Source organism: Pseudorasbora parva, chromosome 1 (assembly GCF_024679245.1).
Source record: "Pseudorasbora parva isolate DD20220531a chromosome 1, ASM2467924v1, whole genome shotgun sequence".
Lineage (NCBI taxonomy): Eukaryota > Metazoa > Chordata > Actinopteri > Cypriniformes > Gobionidae > Pseudorasbora > Pseudorasbora parva.
Genome location: NC_090172.1, coordinates 13,606,857 through 13,627,321, shown reverse-complemented (window position 1 = coordinate 13,627,321; position 20,465 = coordinate 13,606,857). Strand labels below are relative to the sequence as shown.

Sequence of the window (20,465 nt, the reverse complement as noted above, 5' to 3'; positions counted from 1 at the left end):
AAGTTCGATTAAACAACAATATATGAAACTATTATTATTATTATTATTTTTAAATATGAGGGAAGTAAAAATTTTTAAAAATTCATAGAAAAAAATACTGGAAAAAGCATCCATTGACAACAACATAATCAGTTTTTAATATTTAATTAGAAGTATAAGACTCACCTAGAGTTGCAGGCTCCAGCAGACTGGCCAGTAAAAGCACTTGTAAAACCCCCATGGCCCCACCCCTCATTCTGGATTGGCTGATTTGTGTGTGGCTCCTCCTCATCCAGCAGATTGGTTAGGTGAGTATGTAGTGAGATTCAGAGTGATTCTTTTTGTCCGACAACTTTAAAACCACCTATGAACACAAAAAGACAGCACTTTTTTTAGTGGTCTACCAGAATATTTTTCAATGTTACAGATACACAGAACAGTTTGTTTATGAAAATGTATAAAAAAATAAAAATAAAAATAAAAGATTCTAGAGCATAGAAAGCTTCATGGAATGGGTTTCCATGGCCGATCAACTGCATCCAAGCCTAACATCACCAAGTGCAATGTAAAGCGTTGGATGCAATGGTGTAAAGCTCGTCTTCACTGAACTCTAGAATAGTGGAGACGTTCTCTAAAGTGACCAATCACGATTATCGGCCTGGAAATCTGATGGACGAGTCTGGGTTTGGCAGTTGCCAGGAGAACGGTACTTGCCTGACTGCATTGAGCCAAGTAAAGGCCAGTGAAATGAACTCTTAACACTTTAGCCAACCAAGACATTTTGGACAATTTTATGCTCACAAATTTGTGGGAACAATTTGGGGATGGCTCTTTCCTGTTCCAACATGCCTTTGCAGCAGTGCACAAAGCGTCGGCCCAAAAAGACATGGATGAGTGAATTTCCTGTGGAGGAACTTGACTGGCCTGCACAGAGTCCTGACCTCAACACGATATAACACTTTTGGGATGAATTAGAGCGATGACTGTGAGCCAGGACTTCTCGTCTCATCCACAAATGCGCTTATAGAAGAATGGTCAGGAATTCCCATGAACACACTCCTAAAAAAAAAAGCCTTCCCAGAAGAGTTGAAGCTATTATAGGTGGGCCAACTCCATATGAAGAGCTCTCTTCCAAAATGCAATAAATGCCAAATTTAAATAAAATGAGTTTGTCATGCCATTTTGCTGTGTACTGCACCTATTCTCTGCTCCATCAATTTTTGGTTCCAAATCGCTATATTTCCTTTAAATGTACTGGAATAGGCAGTTTCTTTCCAAACCGCTATAAGCGCCAAGCTGTTTTCAGCCTAAATTTAATTTATAATCAACAATATTGTTGCTTCATTTAACAATCATTATTTAACATGTTCAGACTGAACCAATAGACCATTTTCACAGGATAAATCGAATATTAACTAAATGTATGGGTGTAGGTAAAAAAAAAAAAAAACATTTTCATGAAAACTATTAAACTGGATTTATAGCATTTTGGAAAAGAGCTCCTCATATTTAACCCTAATGATAAAGAATGGGATGTCATTAAAGTTCATGAGCATGTAAAGGCAGGCATCCAAAAACGTTTTGGCGATATAGTGTGTGTGTAAGTGTGTGTGTGTGTATGTATGTATGTATGCTATATTGTATGGACACATCAAGTCTTAAACATCTCCAATGAAACCACATCAAGAAGCTGCTCAGTAAAACATACTATGAAATATCATGGTACAACCATTGTTTTTTTGGGGGGGACAAACATTAATATGATTTTAAAAATTAAAGCAGTAAAGTGCCATAAAGAATATGGCAATAATTACCACAGTATTATTGATAGCAACGCGCAGTATGCTAATGTGTCAGTGTGATCTGTGACAACACAATGTTTGACATTGTTTCCCTGAAGAAGAGTGAGCGATTGCTCCGGATGGCTGATGACAGTGATGGAATGCCCAGGGTCAGAGGTCACCTGACAAGGAAATTTTCACTCATCAAAAGAAAAAAGAAAAGTGTTTATCGGGTCAAAATTCTCCTGAAGGTAGTAAAAGAATAAATAAAACATGTCTGCGTGGGAACTGAGATATGGAGTCCCATGATGCTTTGCACAACTGCTTTAGTGTTAATTAGGAAAATAACACCAAATTATGATCATAACAAGCATAACCCATATAAAGCCTGTATCTAGCAGATGCAACACAAAACAAAAACCCTTTTACAGATTGAAAGCCGTGAGGAGGTGTATTTGGGAGCCACACAACGGAAGATAAACCCTGGTTACAAACAAGCTTTTCAACACCTCACTCTCAGCGTCTGACTTGCCCCTTTCCTTCCTGTGGAATCCCGTTGTTTCCATGGCTCTTGGGATCTGGCAGATAAAGGATCCCATGGAATGCCAGAGCGCTCGGCTCGCTGCACTGGATATGAATAGGTGCTGATGTTTACAGATTCTTCAGGCCTGAAATCTCCAAAGCACTTCAGACTGGGCCAAACCAAATACTGGAGCACTGAGTTTCTACTGGACAACACACTACCATGACAGAAAGACTGTTCAGCTTACTAGCCAATATAAATATACTAGGGATGCACCGATTGGAACTTTCCTGGTCGATTCCGATTTTTTGTTAGTGAGATCGGACGATACTGATTTTTGCGCAGATTCCGATTTTCATTCTCTAACTATAATAGACAGCATATACTAACAAAAATCTACTTTTTCTTTAAAGCTAAATTTTATTTTTATTATAAAATAAATTAGAAAAATCTACAATAGGATCTTCTCTCACTTAAACAACTCTCAAAAAAATAAGTGTTCTGTGCCAGGAAAAAAATATTGAAAATAAGTTGCTTTATAACATTATAAATTGACCTATATAATATATATATATATATATATATATATATATATATATATATATATATATATATATATATATATATATATATATATATATATATATAAATAACCATTTAAAAATATGTTTATTATTTATGATGATAATCATTATAAGTAAATAATACATACACATTTATAGGCTGTATGCTGTTTAAAAATAAACATTGTTTATAAAAAAAAGAAAAATAATCAACCATCTAGGCATAATTATTCATATTAGTAGGCTAGTGACATATTATTATTACAGAGAGGTAACGTTAATCTATCCTAGTGTATTAAAGCAAACTTTTATTTTGACGGGTTGCCGTGAAGACCTTGGAGTGTCTGTGTTCATGATATGAGTTTTCTTAAACGAAACGGCAAATTTTCATTAAGTGGTGGTTAATTTGTTCGGCTGGTCATCCAGCGCCATGAATTCCATAATTTTTTTTGTAAATGCTTTGGTCTTTTCGCTGCTTATACAAAGGAAAGATAGGAGAGGCTGCTGACCTGTTGCTGGCTCTGAGCTCTACCTGTACTACCTTCTTCAAACTGGGACATGGAACATCGTGGTGATGGAGTTAAGTGTCAAATTAGGTTTGTCAAGTTTCACAAATGGCATAGTTAGAGTGTCTTCTTTGCTCACAGTAAAAAACTTCCATGCCAACGACTTGCTTGTATATCAGCGTCAGGTGACGTCAACACAGCCGCATAGACTGATCACCAGGGCTGATCATGCAGAAAATCGTCCAATCAATCGGTGCGCCTCTAAATTATTTATATATTACACATTTAATTTTAATATCTAATATAAATATTTTATTTTAGCTTCATTTCAATCAACTGTAATAGCTACAGATTTAACAATAGAGTTAAATACTTAAAGTTATAGTTATTAAACACATATGCAAATTTCTTTTGTGTGGACATTTCATATTGCTTTCATATGATTTTCAACAAAAGGTTTAAATTTAATGTCATTGGCTGTAAGTAATATATATTTTAAATACATGTAAGTGTACAAATCGTTTTTTTCTGCAAAAAACTTCTTGTGCCACATTACTTTGATTAAGGCAGATTGTTTTTCATTCAAATAATTAATAAATGAAGGGATTTTTTTGTTAAATAATATTTTAACAGGCTACTTCATACTTTTTCAAAGAAAAAAATGACTAAATCCTTAAAGCTACACTGTGTAACTTTTTTTTAGTTTATTCTTAGCTAAAAACACTTAGTTCTTTCAAAAATATATGTGCTCATTAATGTATATTTACTTCTTTTGAGTAATAAAGAATTCTCGTAAGTTTATAATATGCCATTGAAAATACATACGGGTGAGGTGTTCGAATGCTGGTCGCCATGTTGCCCCTCCATCTTGAAAGTACATTAGCCAAAGAGGGACATACCCATAAATTCAAGCTTCGCCTTTTGCGTTTTAACACTCAATGGCACCGTGTCGAATGTAAAGAAGGGGATTGCCATGTTAATCCTGGACTAAATCGCCCACCGTAGGAGTTAAAATGAAATCAGAATTGAGAGGAACAGAAACTATTATTCACTGGATGGTCATATACCTTTTTACCGCTAGATGGGGGAAAATATCACACAGTGTAGCTTTAACTAAATCTTAAAATCTAATTTGAAGTAAAAATAACATAATACTACATGAAATCAAAATGGATGGAATATTGCAGTATTTATTAGAAATGTGCACATCATCGTGCCTCGTTATCTTTAATCAAAATCACTCACTGATGAGGGTAGGACAACCTGTCACTCATTTCAGATCGACCAATAGCAAACCACAACCAGCCAATCAATCCCCAATGGACAAAATCAAGCCCCGCCCTACATTTGCTCTTGTTTCAGAAGCCATTTCACTCTGACATACATCACAATAGCGAATAAAGGTCGTCCGCTACTTCTATTTTAAGAAGAGTTTACCACAAAAATTAATATTTTCCCATCATTTACCCTCAAAAAAAGTTTTTGGTCTCTTCGTGCTTTTGTTGTATGAGAAACCTTAGCATGACTCAAATTTTGAGTGTATTTGGATCAACATGAATTTTATTTTATCATTTATTTATTTTGGCAGGGAGCGTTGCTTCAGAATGTGTAGTTTCACTTTCACACATGACGCTGAATGCACTGTCGGGCTGTTTTATGTGTGTGTGTGTAAAAAAAGTCGCTGTGTGTGCGCATCTCAGTAATGTGTGCAGAATGTGATAGAGGAATCAGCCAATCAGAGCAGAGAAGGGCATCCTGGGAGAAGCAGAGGAGCAGACGAGGGCTGAATCCCCAGTGTCAGCGCAATCGCTGGGCTTTTTTGAACCATGATTCCCTGTCGTCAGCGAGTGCATTGGGCTTGTTGCTCGCCGACTGAACCACAACTGTCATACACTTCCAGAGAAAAACAGGTCAGAATAAAGACACACACACCATTATCATGTGCATATGTGACAGGGGGTTGTGAAGTCGCATACAGTACGTGAAAAACATGACACGTTTTAAACACGCATGCACACGCAAACAAGTGGCAGCAAATAGTCAGCTCTGGCTGTGGGATTTGTGGTAAATGTGTTTCTGTACGTCTATAAATGAGGGTGAGATTTTTCAGAAATTATCACGTGCCGTTACACCTCTCATGTGATTTTACCTAACTAATTCATTCCCACTTGCACGTACTCTCTCTCTATTTCATCCCCACCCCCTCCCCCTCTCTCTCTCCAAAACAAAATCTCCATGTTCAGCCAAATGAAATTTCCTTCCTTTGAGGATCGACACAAAACTGGGGAAGGTAGAGTATCAGGCCAGAAATATGTTCATTAGCTCAAACTAGTTTTGGATATTCTTCAAATTAAAATGACCAAAGGAAACCTTTTAAGGTCACAAACTTGCCAGTGTTAACATATGCTCAAACACTCACAGATGCAAACGAACTCTGGAGAGAGAATCAACTGCACTGAATACGACCTGTTGGCACATGCTACAGCTTCATTAGATGCCAAACACACACTCACAACTGAACTACTTATTCAATTTAAAAAAAACTAAAATGCCTAACTTGAAAAAAGGACACCAATCACATTCAACTTGTTAAGTTACTGTAACTAATCTACTCCAATTAAAGCCAACTGAAATACTTTTGTCTGTCTAAAGAGTAACTTTTGAACTTAAATCTCATGTTTATTTCTTCTTTGATCATCAAAATGACATATTTAAAGTGTTTTTTCCTGTGAAAAATAAATAAAAATTCATGTTACGTACTAAAACAGCTTGCATGTAACTCTAATGAATGAATGAATGAGGCATTTATATAGTGCTTTCATATGTACTACTGTACACTCAAAGCGCTTCACACTCATGTCAGGGGTCTCTCCTCAACCACCACCAGTGTGCAGCATCCACTTGGATGATGCGATGGCAGCCACAGGACAACGGCGCCAGTGCGCTCACCACACAGCAGCGATAGGTGGAGAGGAGAGAGGGTGATAGAGCCAATTCAGTGGATGGGGATTATTAGGAGGCCATGATTGGTAAGGGCCAATCAAGGGAATTTGGCCAGGACACCGGGGTTAAACCCCTACTCTTTACGAGAAGTGCCATGGGATTTTTAATGACCAGAAAGTCAGGACCTCTACACCCTTTCTTCATTTATTATACAAATGAATATGAAAATTAGCCCTGCCTCCACTCACCCATCATATTTATCATATCATCATAAAATACATCATACTTTTCCCGCTATACTGCTAAATGTACACAATTTTCCATATCAACAGAAAAATAGCATATAGTAATAATGATATGCTAAAGCCCGCCCACACATTGACGTGATTGGTTTCAAGGAAGTTTGTGACATCAGAAATACCAGCAATTTCAAACTATTTGTTTTTGAGACCGTCTTTTGTTCACGGGCGTTTTAAAGAGAAAATATTCAGCAATGGTGTTGTCTTAGGAATTTCCACATGGTTTGTCAGAAAGCATATTAAAAATACCACATAGAAATATAAACAACATTAAAAACTCGATTTTCACCACAGGCAAACTTTAAAAATTCTTGTCAAGGTAGCAAAAGATTGTTTATTAGCAATGCAGGGGCTACAATCCATGTTCTTTCCTTTTCTTTCATTCTGTTTGATTTTCAAAGCTATCTACATGATATGAACATCATTTGCCTTGTAAAACAAGAGGCAAACATTTACCCTGATAGGCAAATAAATTGCATACACTGAGATGCACATACCTTAACACATGGTGATGATCAAAAAATGTTAATTCAGGAAAAATATGAACTCTGAGCCATATGACAGCTAAATAACAGTGACAACAACAACTGCAGGAGAATTTTAGCTAGTAAAAATCAAGCTGCAATGCATTCTGGGAACTGGCACAATATTGTTCAACATACAATCGTTTATTCAGATAACTCAACGTGAAAAATTTGAGACAAAATTTGGACAAGTTTTGGACAAATTCACACTTCACTTCTAAATAAGGTCAATAAAACTACTTTTCTTAGCAACATGTAACGAGTATTCTCGTTTAGTTCACTCAAGATAATAAACTAACGCATCCTATTAAATAATCTTTGTTCAAGCTACTCTTATTTGTTAGAAGAACAATTTTGCAAGTCGGATTTTCTACAGCGTTCATGTGTAGCTTTTGTGACGGTCTCTAGTCTTTAACTACAGCTTAAGCCAGAGGAGGTATGAGTTCACCTGGATTGAACACAAACATTAGCCTAGAAATCTAGTCGCACCCTAGCGGCAGCAAATTTAATCTGCCCGCAAGTGTCGTCTAGGAACTCTCAATACCCTTCTGAGCTGTATTCCTCTCACTCTTGCCGGGCCAATCACATCGTGTATAGAGTCGGCGGGCGAGGCCATAATGACGACGGCCGAGTTGCGTTTGCGTACTTATTTTCAATAAAAAAATAGAAAATATTAGAAAAGGGGAAATAAAGCATTTAACCTGTGTTTAATAATACGTTTCTTAATAAGTTTCTCGGTTAAGGGGTAGTCAATGTAAGCAGACACACTGAATTAGAAACGATAAAAGTGAGTGGGTCCAATATCATAGGTCTTATAAAGTGGGTGGGTCTTGTCCCACCCACACACAATGGTTCCGACGCCCATGGGTGTGCTACTGTTACATAGCCTAATTCAACCATTGAAATGTCTTACCTGTTCAGCAGAAAAAAAAGCTGAAAACCCTTTCAAAACACGGAGTTCACGACACCTTTAATTATCCTTGTTTTTGCATCGCTCGGGTGAAGTCTCTTTTTTTTACTCCGAAGTCCGAAGACTTTTGCATTTTACAACGGAAGAATCTCCAGTTGTCACTGGTGACTGTCATTTGAACCTTTTTGGATCCACTATCAAATTGATTAGTTTAATTCTATCAAGTGCTGTGAGAAAAGGCTATCTCCACTTCCAATACCCTCATATGCGATAGCCTGCTAACCGGGACTCCTTCTTTATGTGTACAGATGCGACGTAATGACGCAAACATATGCATGAATTTGCCCGTCAGCAGAGTGGGCTTACGTTTGCCCGTCTGGACGTTGGCTTTGTGAGCCCTGGCCCATACATGGCCGAGTCTAATCCCAAATCGCAATGAACCAATAATGCCTCAAATAAAGAATGATTCAGCCTTTGATCGTATGCTATGGTACACTGTAAAAAAAATATTGTTGGTTTTTGTTGTTTTAACTTAAAAAAGTAAGTAACCAGGTTGCCTTAAAATTTTGAGTTTATTGAAATTAAAAATTTGAGTTGATACAATGAAGGACACTTGTTTAATAAATAGAAACTCAAAATATTATTGTACCTAAACCACATAAAAAATGTGATAAATCATAAAAATGGCAAAATAGCACTATTTGGCATGTTTCACTGCGTCATCAGAAATAAAACACACAAAATTACCCAATATGCTTACAAAATCTTTTAACAGTATTTTAATAAAGGTTGTCGAATCTTAAAAAATGTTCATTGTATTAACTAAAAAAATTAATTTCAATGAACTCAAAATTTTAAGGCAACCAGGTAACTTTTTTTCTAAATCATTTTTTACAGTGTATGTTCTGTTAGACACGTACACACAATGTCAACACAGTCAAACGATAACAATGCAATACTATCACATAATTTTTTTTTTTTTTACATAAATGTGCTGCTTCATTCGTTCATGTAATCTCATCCTGTCTGCAAATCCATTCTCGTTTACAAACAAATCCATGGCGAAATGAAGGAACAAACATGCAATGTCTTCACCATGTGAGCTGGATATTCATTAAAAATAAAGTTCATTCATTCATGCATTCATAATACATAAATCTTAATGAAGCATGTGTGGTATGTTTTTTGCTTAGAAGTTGGATCCGGTGTAGCTCTATGTAGGCATATGTCATGTCAGGCACGAGTCTGTGGGCGTGGCTACAGAATCAGGCTTTGTTCTTCTTCTGTTGAGGTGGTGTTTCACTACACGATGATGTCAAGTGTTGGCACATTTTAAGATCTCTCGTTCGCTGGGCCTGGTGTCAATAAAAGCTTTTCTTTCACTAACAGGGAAGTTTTCAGCTCTGAAACTTAAAAGATATTCTTATATTACCATGACCTTTTATATATCAAAAGCTCAAGGGAAAGCTGATTGTTCAATTCATGACCCCTTTAAAAACCTATTACACCAGTGTAATTTTAGTTTTATTTATATATCATCATAGTATTTATTAATATTTTGAATTATATTTTATATTTTTAGTTTTAATATTAGTAATTGTTATGTGCATTTGTCATATATACACACACACAACGATCAGGCATAACATTATGACGTGAAGTGAATAACACTGATTACCGTATCTATTCATCACAGCACCTGCTAGTGGGTGGGATATATTAGGCAACAAATGAACATTTTGTCCTCAAAGTTGATGTGTTAGAAGCAAGAAATATAGGCAAGCGGATTTGAGTGAGTTTTACGAGGGGCAAGTTTTGACCCAAACTGGATCGGAACATCTTTAAAATGGCAGCTCTTGTGGGCTGTTGAACAGTGAACCAGAAACAGGGTCAGAATGTTTCACATAACAAAATTACTAAACAAACTAATATAAATCTGAAATTTGAAAATCTAAAAAAAAAGCTAATTTGAAATATAAGTATATATTGTAAATAATTACAAAATATCACTGGTGTAAGGAATCTACTTACCCTCATAACACTGTCACATTTTTTTGGTAACTTAATCCTTTGTTGTCTGGGAAACAGCATTTCATGTCAGAAAAGTGAGCGGTTCTTGGACAGAAGAAGCCGCAAAGCAGTGCAAACTGTGTGCTGCTTGTTAAAAGCCTACACGCAACCACTTAAAACAACACTCATTCTTAGAGCTCACGTAGTTGGGAAATAATCAAATAACAAAATACGTTTTTTTCTCACTCACATCTTTAAATGTGTGTTATCTTAACATCTATGTGTGTGTTTGTGTGCATTTAGGACAGAGTCCATATCATGATAACGATCAGGGTGTGTGTTGGTTTCCTCTAATAGTGAGCTGTGTGGAGCGACACAAGCTTTCATTACGAAGATCTTCACTCACACAAACACACACTGAGAAACACTATCCTGCGGCACAAATGTTATCTGATGGGAGCTGAATGTAATGCTTCCACCACACTGGATAACCTGAATACCTCTCAATCCTTACAATGTTTCAAAGGCAGCGCACTATTGATATTCCTCAAGCAGGTTAGTTATCACCTAGTGATTTGAACACACACACACACACACACAGACACACACACACATACCAGATTTGCACTATGTTGCCACACTTTGCATGATTTTCCATTGTGGATGAAAAGTCAAAACAATTCCTCTAGACACACATTGCCATTCAAATCAGATTTCAAACACACAATCACAGTAAGTTTTAACATATGCCTTGTTGTTGTGACTTTTATTTTGACGGCGCCGAGATCGCCAGAGGCTGAGCACACAGCTCTCCAATTCTGTCTTTGGTAGTTTATGATCTGTTTAGTAGTCCTGTCTAATACATTATTAGATATAACTGTTATAAAAAGAAAGTAGACACTGTATGAAAAAGTATTAGCGTTTGCCATGTGGTTGATGTCCAATGTTAGCCTGACAAGCCAGACCCACATCAAGATGTTTGGTCTGGAAACTCACCATAGACGGGGCTCAATCCGAGGGGCGGGATAAACGGTTGTCTTTCAAACTCCCTCTGCACGCGATAGGATAGCGCTAAGTTACACCAACCAGAGCAACGAAGGTGAAGCAGAGCTCGCTGACTGATTAAACATTCGCCGTATCCAGTCGGCTAAACTATGAACACATCTTCCTGCTCTTTGTTCTTTTCTCAGAGAAAAGCTTAACTCCAAGTCTTCCAGAGTCGCGGTCAGAGCTGATTCGAAAGACCGCCGCCGTTCGCCAGTTTCTGTGTTAACTAGAAGCACGCAAACGCAACTCGGCCGTCGTCATTATGGCCCCGCCCGCCGACTCTATACACGATGTGATTGGGCCGTCCAGATTTTGAGGAACACAGCTCAGAATGGTATTGAGAGTGCCTAGACGACACTTAATTAAATTTGCTGCCGCTAGGGTGCGTCTAGATTTCTAGGCTAGTCCAATGTCGCTAGCTGAGCAGAAATACATACAAAGTTGAATGGGATTTTCTCCTTAGCTTAAATGTTGAGAAGTCCATATCTCACTGTTTTCCAAGTTCGTAGAGTTAGTCCGTGGAGTGTGTACACATTTTTAAAATGCTGGTGTTTCACATGCTTTCGGCTAATTAACATACACTTATCACTGGTAGTTCCTATTGTGCTGGTTGGACCCTACTCTGAAGTAGAAGCTCATTTGTTTCCCCTAAAAGACGTTCCTCTGGTGCGAAAGCCTAGCCAGTATGCCAGACACACTTAGACCCGTCCACAACATTTGAGATCGGGAAGTTTGGTCTGGACTTGATCCGTTGTGGTTGCCTGGATGCCAGCCGAACTAGAATCTGAGTATGATGACGTCAGGCTAGCGAAAGCCCATAAGGATGGCAATATCTGAAATCCTTGTCCTTGTGGGGACATTTTGGTCCCTATGAGGAAAACAGCTTATAAATCATACTAAGTAATGTTTTTTTGAAAATGTAAAAATGCTGAAAGTTTAGAAGGGTATAGAATATACAGTTTGTACAGGGTAAGATCATTTTGTCTAAATCATTAGTCCCCATAAAACATGAAAACACAACATTAGTGAGTCCGTGTGTGAGCAACCAAAATGTCCACTGTGAACTGGATCCCATTCCATAATTACATCCTCTGAAAATATCAGTGCAGTGGCTAATTGGTGCGGTCTGAGTCATTCAGCCTCTCTCTGTGTGTGTGTGTGTGTGTGTGTGTGTGTGTGTGTGTGTCTCTGTGTGCTCAGTGCAATCAGTGATGATAATTTGCTTGGTTTTGGACACGGTTTCTTTAGCAGGCTATACGAAACATACTGCCGTACTTCTCAGGCAGTATGAAGGGATGTTAAGACATCATGGTTGAATACAATTTTGTTGTGTAGCATTCTGCCTTTAGAAACGGCTTCCAACTTCCAAGATTGGAGTAATGATGCTGAAAAATCAGCTTTGCATCACAGGAATAAATTTGATTTCACGTTATATTTTACAATATAAAACAGCTATTTTAAAATTTTGTGAACATTATTGTTTTTACAGTATAAAATAAAAGCAGACTAGGTGAGCAGAAGTGAACGATTACTTCAAACATTAGATTATATTTATCTCTCAGAACATTCTCAATCCTTTTTTATTTAGTGTTTATCAGCTCAAATATTTGCACATTTACAGCATTGACAAGTCAGAAAATGGGAGGATTAAAGGACAACTCAGGTGAAAAATAAACCTAGGGGTAGATCGTTCTCTGGGATGCGTTTTCATGAAATCGAATGTAGAGTTTTATCTCCAAAAACAGATTAGCTTATAACGCTAGTTTATGGGGCATAGAATAAGTAAAATTAAATGGCTAGTTAATACAGCTAACAAGTTTCACAAACTTAATTCCTATCGATCAGCTCACTTAGCACAGCGTTCGTGGCTCGACTTGTCGAGACTGTTTTCCAAGATGGCTGCTGTCTGTAAACGTGTAATGTACTGTCTTTATAAAGTATCTTCTTATTAAACTGTTTGTACACTTACAAAATTCTCAATGCTTTGGTTTGCATGTAGGGACCCTCATTATGCTACCGTGTTAGTGTGAGGCTATTTTGAGCCTTGTTAGTGGTATTAACTAGCGATTTAATTTTCCTTATTCTGTGCCCCATAGACAAGCGTTATAAGCTAATCTGTTTTTAGAGATAAAACTCTTTAGATTCGATTTCATGAAAACGCATCCCAGAGACCAATCTACTCGGTAACCATGTGTTTAATTAACCCTAGGTTCATTTTTCACAGGAGTTGTCCTTTAAAGAGAAATATAACCTGTTCTACTCAATCCACTCCGAGCAGGTTTTTAAACCAGGGTCTCTGGCGTGGGAGGTGGGCGAGCTAACAAGGAAGCTAAACACCACAGCCGCTAGCATCATTGTGGGTTACACACACAGCTCTGGCCTACATCCATTACATTGACTCTGTGTCATACTATCATATTGTTTCAAATGATATAGTAGGCTTTAAAGGTTTAATATCACATTGTGCACCCTGCATAACATCGCCTCTCAAATAGCACTGGAAAGTCTGATTCATTTTAGTGAATTGGTTCATTTGGATAGTGATCAGGGCTCACTTGCCATCATATAACCCGCTGACCCTGACATTCAATCCTCGCATTGGACATTTGGTGTCCTCCATCCCGACACACATCTTTCTCAGAGCGGATTTGGCCTCGGGGGGCCAAAGCAATATCACCTTGTACTGATGGACAGACTGAGCAATAAACTCTCCACCCTACCTTCATATAATTCATACACATACCAAACAACAGAAAGAGCTCTGGGATGAAGCCACTGAGACAAGATGAACAGATGGAGGTAGAGAGGTGTGTTGAAGAATGAACAGCAGCTGATCCCACATCACATGATCAGAGCTTGCGCAATTGGATGCTGGCAGTGATTGAAGGACCCAGTGGCCAATCGGACGCCCCACGTGGAGGACCATATTGTCCTCTCAGCGGGAGGAATGCAGCTAGACAAACTACGCCCAGATCAACAGTGTGTGTGTGTAGAACTGTAAAACTCTGCATGGATTTGTCTTTCAGTCCCTCAGCAGGTGTCTTTTGTCCAAATAAGTGCACAAAGATCAAGGCTCAAATCCATTGTGTGTGTGTGTGTGTGTGTGTGTGTGTGTGTGTGTGTGTGTGTGTGTGTGTGTGTGTGTGTGTGTGTGTGTGTGTGTGTGTGTGTGTGTGTGTATGTGTGTGTGTGTGTGTGTGTGTGTGTGTCAATCAGTTATCCTTTCGGTTTCAACTGAGGCAGGATTTATTAGAGAAGATTCATTCAAATCAAATTGCATGCTATAAGGAGAAAGAAAGAAAGAAAGAAAGAAAGAAAGAAAGAAAGAAAGAAAGAAAGAAAGAAAGAAAGAAAGAAAGAAAGAAAGAAAGAAAGAAAGAAAGAAAGAAAGAAAGAAAGAAAGAAAGAAAGAAAGAAAGAAAGAGTGGTTAAATGTAGGATTCACAAAGAAAGAGGCAGAATAACCAAATTTCTCCAGTAAAAGAATCAAAACAAACCCCGCAGAAAACCATTTGCAAACTTGCGGGTGAGTGACTCATTTTTGTCTCTGTTATAACATGTGGCTTGATTTTTTGCTTGATTTTCTTTCTGTACATGTGTGTGTGTGTGTGTGTTCAGGGTTGTGTGAGTGTTCACAGCATTTATGCTAATTGGAAGTTGGATTGTTTTTGATAATGTTATTACTGGAATCTGCATTTGTCTGAATTGCCTTTCTGACGGAGACCATTAAATTACTTACTTATTCCAAGATCACAAACACACACATAAACACGTTAGCTTTTTGTGAATTGTGGGGACAATTCAAAAATAATTTCCATAGGCGTAATGGTTTTTATACCGTACAAACTGTACATTCCCCCTACACTGGCCCTGCCCCTAAACCTACCCATCACAGGAAAAAAAATTACATTTTCCAAAAAACATAATTTATTATGTTTATGAATCCATTTACATTGTGGGGACCACTGGCTGGTCCCCACAATGTAGGTTATTTCAGGTTTATATTACATTGTGGGGACATTTGTATACACACATAGCCTGGATGCCAGCCGAATTAAGCCCCACCCACAAATCTTTTAGGTCGGGGCGGTTCGGTCTGGCCTCGCTCCATAGAGGAGTAATTATCTCTGAACAGAAACTGTTCGGACCAATGAAATCATCAGGGCGGGCTTTAGACGATGACGGACAGATTATCAACAGTAACGTAATCATGCATGTCATGAAAGGGGCTTGGATTATGTTTGTTCGAATCCTAAACGGCGAGCTTGTTTGTATATGCATTCACCTTCACAATTTCTCTCAGAAATGATGATCATGTTGGGGAAGTACTTTGTGTATCATTAAATTATAATTATTTTTTTTACAACACCCACAAAGACCGTGTATTCCAGCCTGATTTCAGCTCGCGTGCGGACAGGGTTGCCAAGTTTATACAACAAAACCCGCCAACTACTAGCCCTAAACAATAGCTTCTCATTTGGGGAGTAAAATGTGTGTTATTTTGGCAAGGTTGCCTGCTAAAATTCGCACTCATGGGTCTATATATCACATAATAGTCGCTTCAACCCGCGGACATAGAAAACAACCCACGGGAAAAACGCGGCCTTTGCAACACAGTCCAGTTGAGCTCTGTTGACATTTGACAATGTGTTGCTTTGCTGCTCTGATTGGTTGTTGGTCTATCCAATTGAGGTCTTTCCTGGTTTCCCGGGTGAAAAGCCCCATAATCACAGCCCAATGGTTTCAGACTCATATTCTGACTAGAATTGAGTATGACCACGTCAGGTTAATAAACACACACACACACACACACACACACACACACACACACACACACACACACACACACACACATATATAAACTCACCCACCCACTTAAAGCACACACAAATTGGGTGTCCATGTTTTATGGGAACCTACCTATAACAAAAATTGTTATTCTATGTTATTTGTAAGCTTGTTTACCTATTTGGACCGGGGGAAACAATCCCTCACAAGGGGGACAACATTTACTGGTATTACTATACGTGGGGACATCTTGTCACCATAATGTATAGAATGCCAGGGCCACACACACACACACGTATCAGAGCAGCAATTGGAATGACCTAAATCAACTAATGCGATTAACTATATGATTACTATATGTCACTTGTTTGTTAAGTCAACGTGAAACGACATTTGAAACTCATTTCTATTTCCAAAACAGGATGCTTTTCATATTAAAACAGGATGATTACCAAGAAGAAATTGTAGGGTGGGACTTGATTTCACAAATTGAGAAAAGTGTGCATTTCATGCCAGATTGCCATTATGTCATGGCAAGTTTTCAGAAACACTGCATTGCACTTACAACAGTAGCCTAAAATAGTGCTTAAATTGATATTTAGCCACTGGTTAACCTTCCTCTACATCCGCAGAAAGGAAATTTGTTTCAGGGGGAGAGTAATAATTATATTTTGATGAAAGATTACCAAGACAAACATCTTTTTATACTGTAACAACATGCAATGATGAATCGCGTGCAATAAGACCAGCTACACATATTAAGAAAGTACATTTGGCCAATATTAGATTTAATGTGGGCTGTATTTATTGTTTTACAAATATGCTAATTATCATTTTAACACAATAAAGGTTTGGCATGTCTCTCTTGTCTTGTTTAGCATGTGGTGTTTTGGTTTATTTCTGTGTCATGTGTTCTACTTTCCGTCACCCTGCCCTTCTTGTTATCTGATCATTGGTTAATATGCCCCACCTGTCCTCCCTAATTTCCTGCCGGATGTGTCAACCTTTACACCCCTGGTGTCTGCAGTCCTGTGCTGGATCTTTGTCTTATGTCTGATGTTGTCCTGGGCCCCGTCGTGCTACATGTTCCTGCTCCTCGTGTTTAGTTTATTTCAAGTTTGTTTTCCCCTTCGTGGGTGTTTGTTTCAATTTTGTTAATAAACCCCATCTGAATTTGCATTTGAGTCCTCGCGCCCTATTCATGTACCTCACCCTGACAAAAGATGCACTAATAATTATGCACAGTATTACTCGTGAAGAACTTAACCATTCACTGATGATTACTGCATCAACAACTAATAAAGAGTATAAATTAAGTAATATATTAATTGCTACAATGTAAAATATGTTTGTTGGTTTAACTTAAAAAACTAAGTAACCTGGTTGCCTTAAAATTTTGAGTTTATTGAAATTAAAAATTTAAGTTGATACAATGAAGGAAATTTGTTTAATAAAAATAAACTCAAAATATTATTGTATCTGAACCAGATAAAACAATTTGATAAATCATGAAATTAGCACTATTTGGCATGTTTCACTGCGTCATCAGAAATAAAACACACACAATTACCCAATATGCTTACAAAATCTTTTAATAATATTTTAATAAAGGTTGTCGAATCTCAAAAAATGTTCATTGTATTAACTCAAATTTTTTATTTCAATTAACTTAAAATTTCAAGGCAACCAGGTAACTTTTTTCTAAATACTTTTTTAACAGTGTATGAATTAAATGTGTAATTGTGTATTAATTCCTTAACAACATATAGTATTAATACCAAAATGGGTCCACGCCATGCATTTTAACTTCCAGTTGTCTGCTTTAATTAATCATTTAATGATTTGCAAAGATATCATTATTTTATGACTACTTGTTGAGCCACATGACTATTAACCCATTATTAATTGGTTTATTTTTATTTTTTTAAGATAAAATTATTAGTGAGTTTTGGTGAGTGTGGATTTGGTTTGGGGTTTGGACTCAAACAAACACACATATATTTCCAGGCTTCTTGAAAAATCACAGAATTATGAGGCAACAATACAGTCAATTCTTTGAATCGCCAACGGATGAGATCATGAAGTGAGATTTTCACTGTGCTGCCGTGCAACGCTTTTCAAACATTGTGATTCCATCTTAAGGGAAAAAATATTCTGTGGACAACGACTGAGAAAGTACAGCCATTAATCACAGCGACAGAGAGAGAAAGAAAAGAGAGGGAGTGAAATTCATAATGAAGGGAAGCATTGTCTATTGTTCTGTATATTCAAGAGCCAATGAGATGCTTTATAATTGCAAATGCATCAAATTACTAATGTAAATGAAACACTTTCAGTAAATAGCCTCAAACTGACTAGTTTAAAAACAATCTACTTTTACATTTCCATTTGGTACAGAAATCACGTTTCACCTTTAAATCCAATCAGAATGTGCTGAACTGAGAAATGCCCAACAAAAATCTACAGCAACTGAAATAAGCCAATTATGGGAGTTTGTTTCTGTCATGGAACAAAATATTCAAAAGTAATTAAAACTTGCTCTCAATTCTGCCTTTTTTCCTCGCAATTGCAAGTTTATTATGCTGAGGAAAAAAGTCAGAACTGTGAAATAAAGGGCCCTATTTTAACGATCTGAGTGCATGGTCTGAAGCGCACGGTGCAGGTGCACTCAATCCACTTTTACTAGTTTAACGATGGTCCAAAAGGGTCACTTCTTAATGAGTAATAAGTCCGTTTTGGCCCAACCGTGCAATAAACCAATCAAAGTCTCATCTCCCATTTCCTTTAAAAGCCAGCTGCTCTTGCACCATGGCGGTTTCACTATTTACTTGCCGGAATTTTGTGAGGAATATTTTTAATATGTAGCATAATTGTGTGTGTATTAAGCATCCCTGTGTGTGTAATAAGCAGAGTGTATGCCGTTGTGCACCTATAGGCACATCTTACTAACGCATCCTTTAAATAACACAAAAAATACTACGCTATTGACTTTAGACCAGGGGCCTAACTAGGATAAGGGATTAAGCTGGGATATCTCTGTGATATTGTTATCTGTGAGCAAAATTTAGAACACCGCTGTCGTGTAAACGTATCCTAAAGGCACATTTACACCAAGAATGATAACTATAACGAAAAATAAATGTATATTATGGGATAAATTGAGGCAGGATCACCAAGATATCCCGGCTTAATCTCTTATCCTAGTTTTGTGCAATAGGCCCCAGGTTTTTTTCAGTTCCCTCAAAAATTATAAATAAAAAAAATATAGAGTGTGTTGTGTTGTTAGTAAGTCATTGATCATTCTGAGCCAATCCAAAACACAAATCCAACAAGGACAGAACAAACTGTCCAACAGCACGTAATTAGCAGCAGTGCTTTAGACGCTAAACTTATACTGGTAAACTACAGTCAGTATATCAACAACAAAGTAATCATGCTTCAAACTATTGCCAGGGTGTTGTGGCAGTAGTAAGCGTACAACACAGGAGATGAGGGTTCAACACAGACTTTACTTCAAAAGGACAAAGAATGGTCACTACAGACGTGTACATTTAACACTAACATTAACACTAGCATTCACAATAACCAACGAAGGACAGAACAGAATAGGGAGTGTAAATACACAAGGTAATGGAGGGAACTAGTTAGACACAGGTGAGGATGATAAACTAATCGGAGACAAACGAGAACAGGTGACAACAGAACAGAACATAATTGTGACAAATATACCCAAAAAAACAAACAAACAAACAAAAACCCAGCTAAATATGGAGCTAGAAATATGACAAAATTATCTGAATTTGAAATGTATAAATCTGAATTATTAACAAATGTAATCTAACAAAATTGAATATTATGCTGCATTTTACATAGTTCTGAATTTGAATTTTTAAATGTTGAATATAGAACATCTGAAATTGAAAACATCAGATTTTTTTTATGTCGAAATTGTATAGACGTATTTTCAAACAGCAGATATTTTGTTTTGATCTTAATAGACTGTAAATATTCTGCTTTTGAAAATACAGATTCAAGATTTCAGATGAAGTGGAAATTCAGATCATCAAATTCAATATTCTAAAATTCAGATCATCAAATTCAATATTCTAAAATTCAGATCATCAAATTCAATATTCTAAAATTCAAACTGCAGAAATTCAGATCTTACAGAAAGTAGGCCAGAGGTCATCAGGGAAGAGTAAAGGATGTCAGAGAAGTTGAACAAAGCACCATCTGATCATTTCAGGTGTTTATTTCAAAAGTTATTTGAGCAAAAATATAGTAGAAATGTAATATAGTGAAATATTATTAAAATCTAAAATAATTGTTTTCTACTATTTTTTTCTGTGATGCAGAGATGAATTTTCAGCATCATTACTCGTCTTTCTTTGGAAATCATTCTAATATGTGGATTTGCTGCTCAAAGAAGATTTCTTATTATTATCAATGTTGCAAACAGTTGTGATGTTATATTATATTTTTGTGGAAACCGTATTTTTTTTCTTCAAATCAAAACATTGTGTTTTGATAGAGTGCGTGTCCACCAAAGTGTTTTTAGCCAGCTGAAAACGCCTCGCTGTGGGCGCTTGAGA

At 37.1% G+C, this 20,465-nt stretch overlaps 1 protein-coding gene across 32 annotated transcripts in view; it reads right to left on the bottom strand.

Annotated features, from left to right (window-relative positions):
• The window catches only part of LOC137049274 (adhesion G protein-coupled receptor L3-like), a 425,717-nt gene that overhangs the window by 305,994 nt on the left and 99,258 nt on the right, over positions 1–20,465 (bottom strand). For all 32 annotated transcript variants that reach the window (XM_067427809.1, XM_067428692.1, XM_067428735.1 and 29 more), the window contains one exon: positions 166–343. In XM_067427809.1, coding sequence (XP_067283910.1) covers positions 166–271 — 106 coding nt within the window. In that variant the 5' untranslated portion in view covers positions 272–343. The remainder of the gene's footprint in view (positions 1–165; positions 344–20,465) is intronic.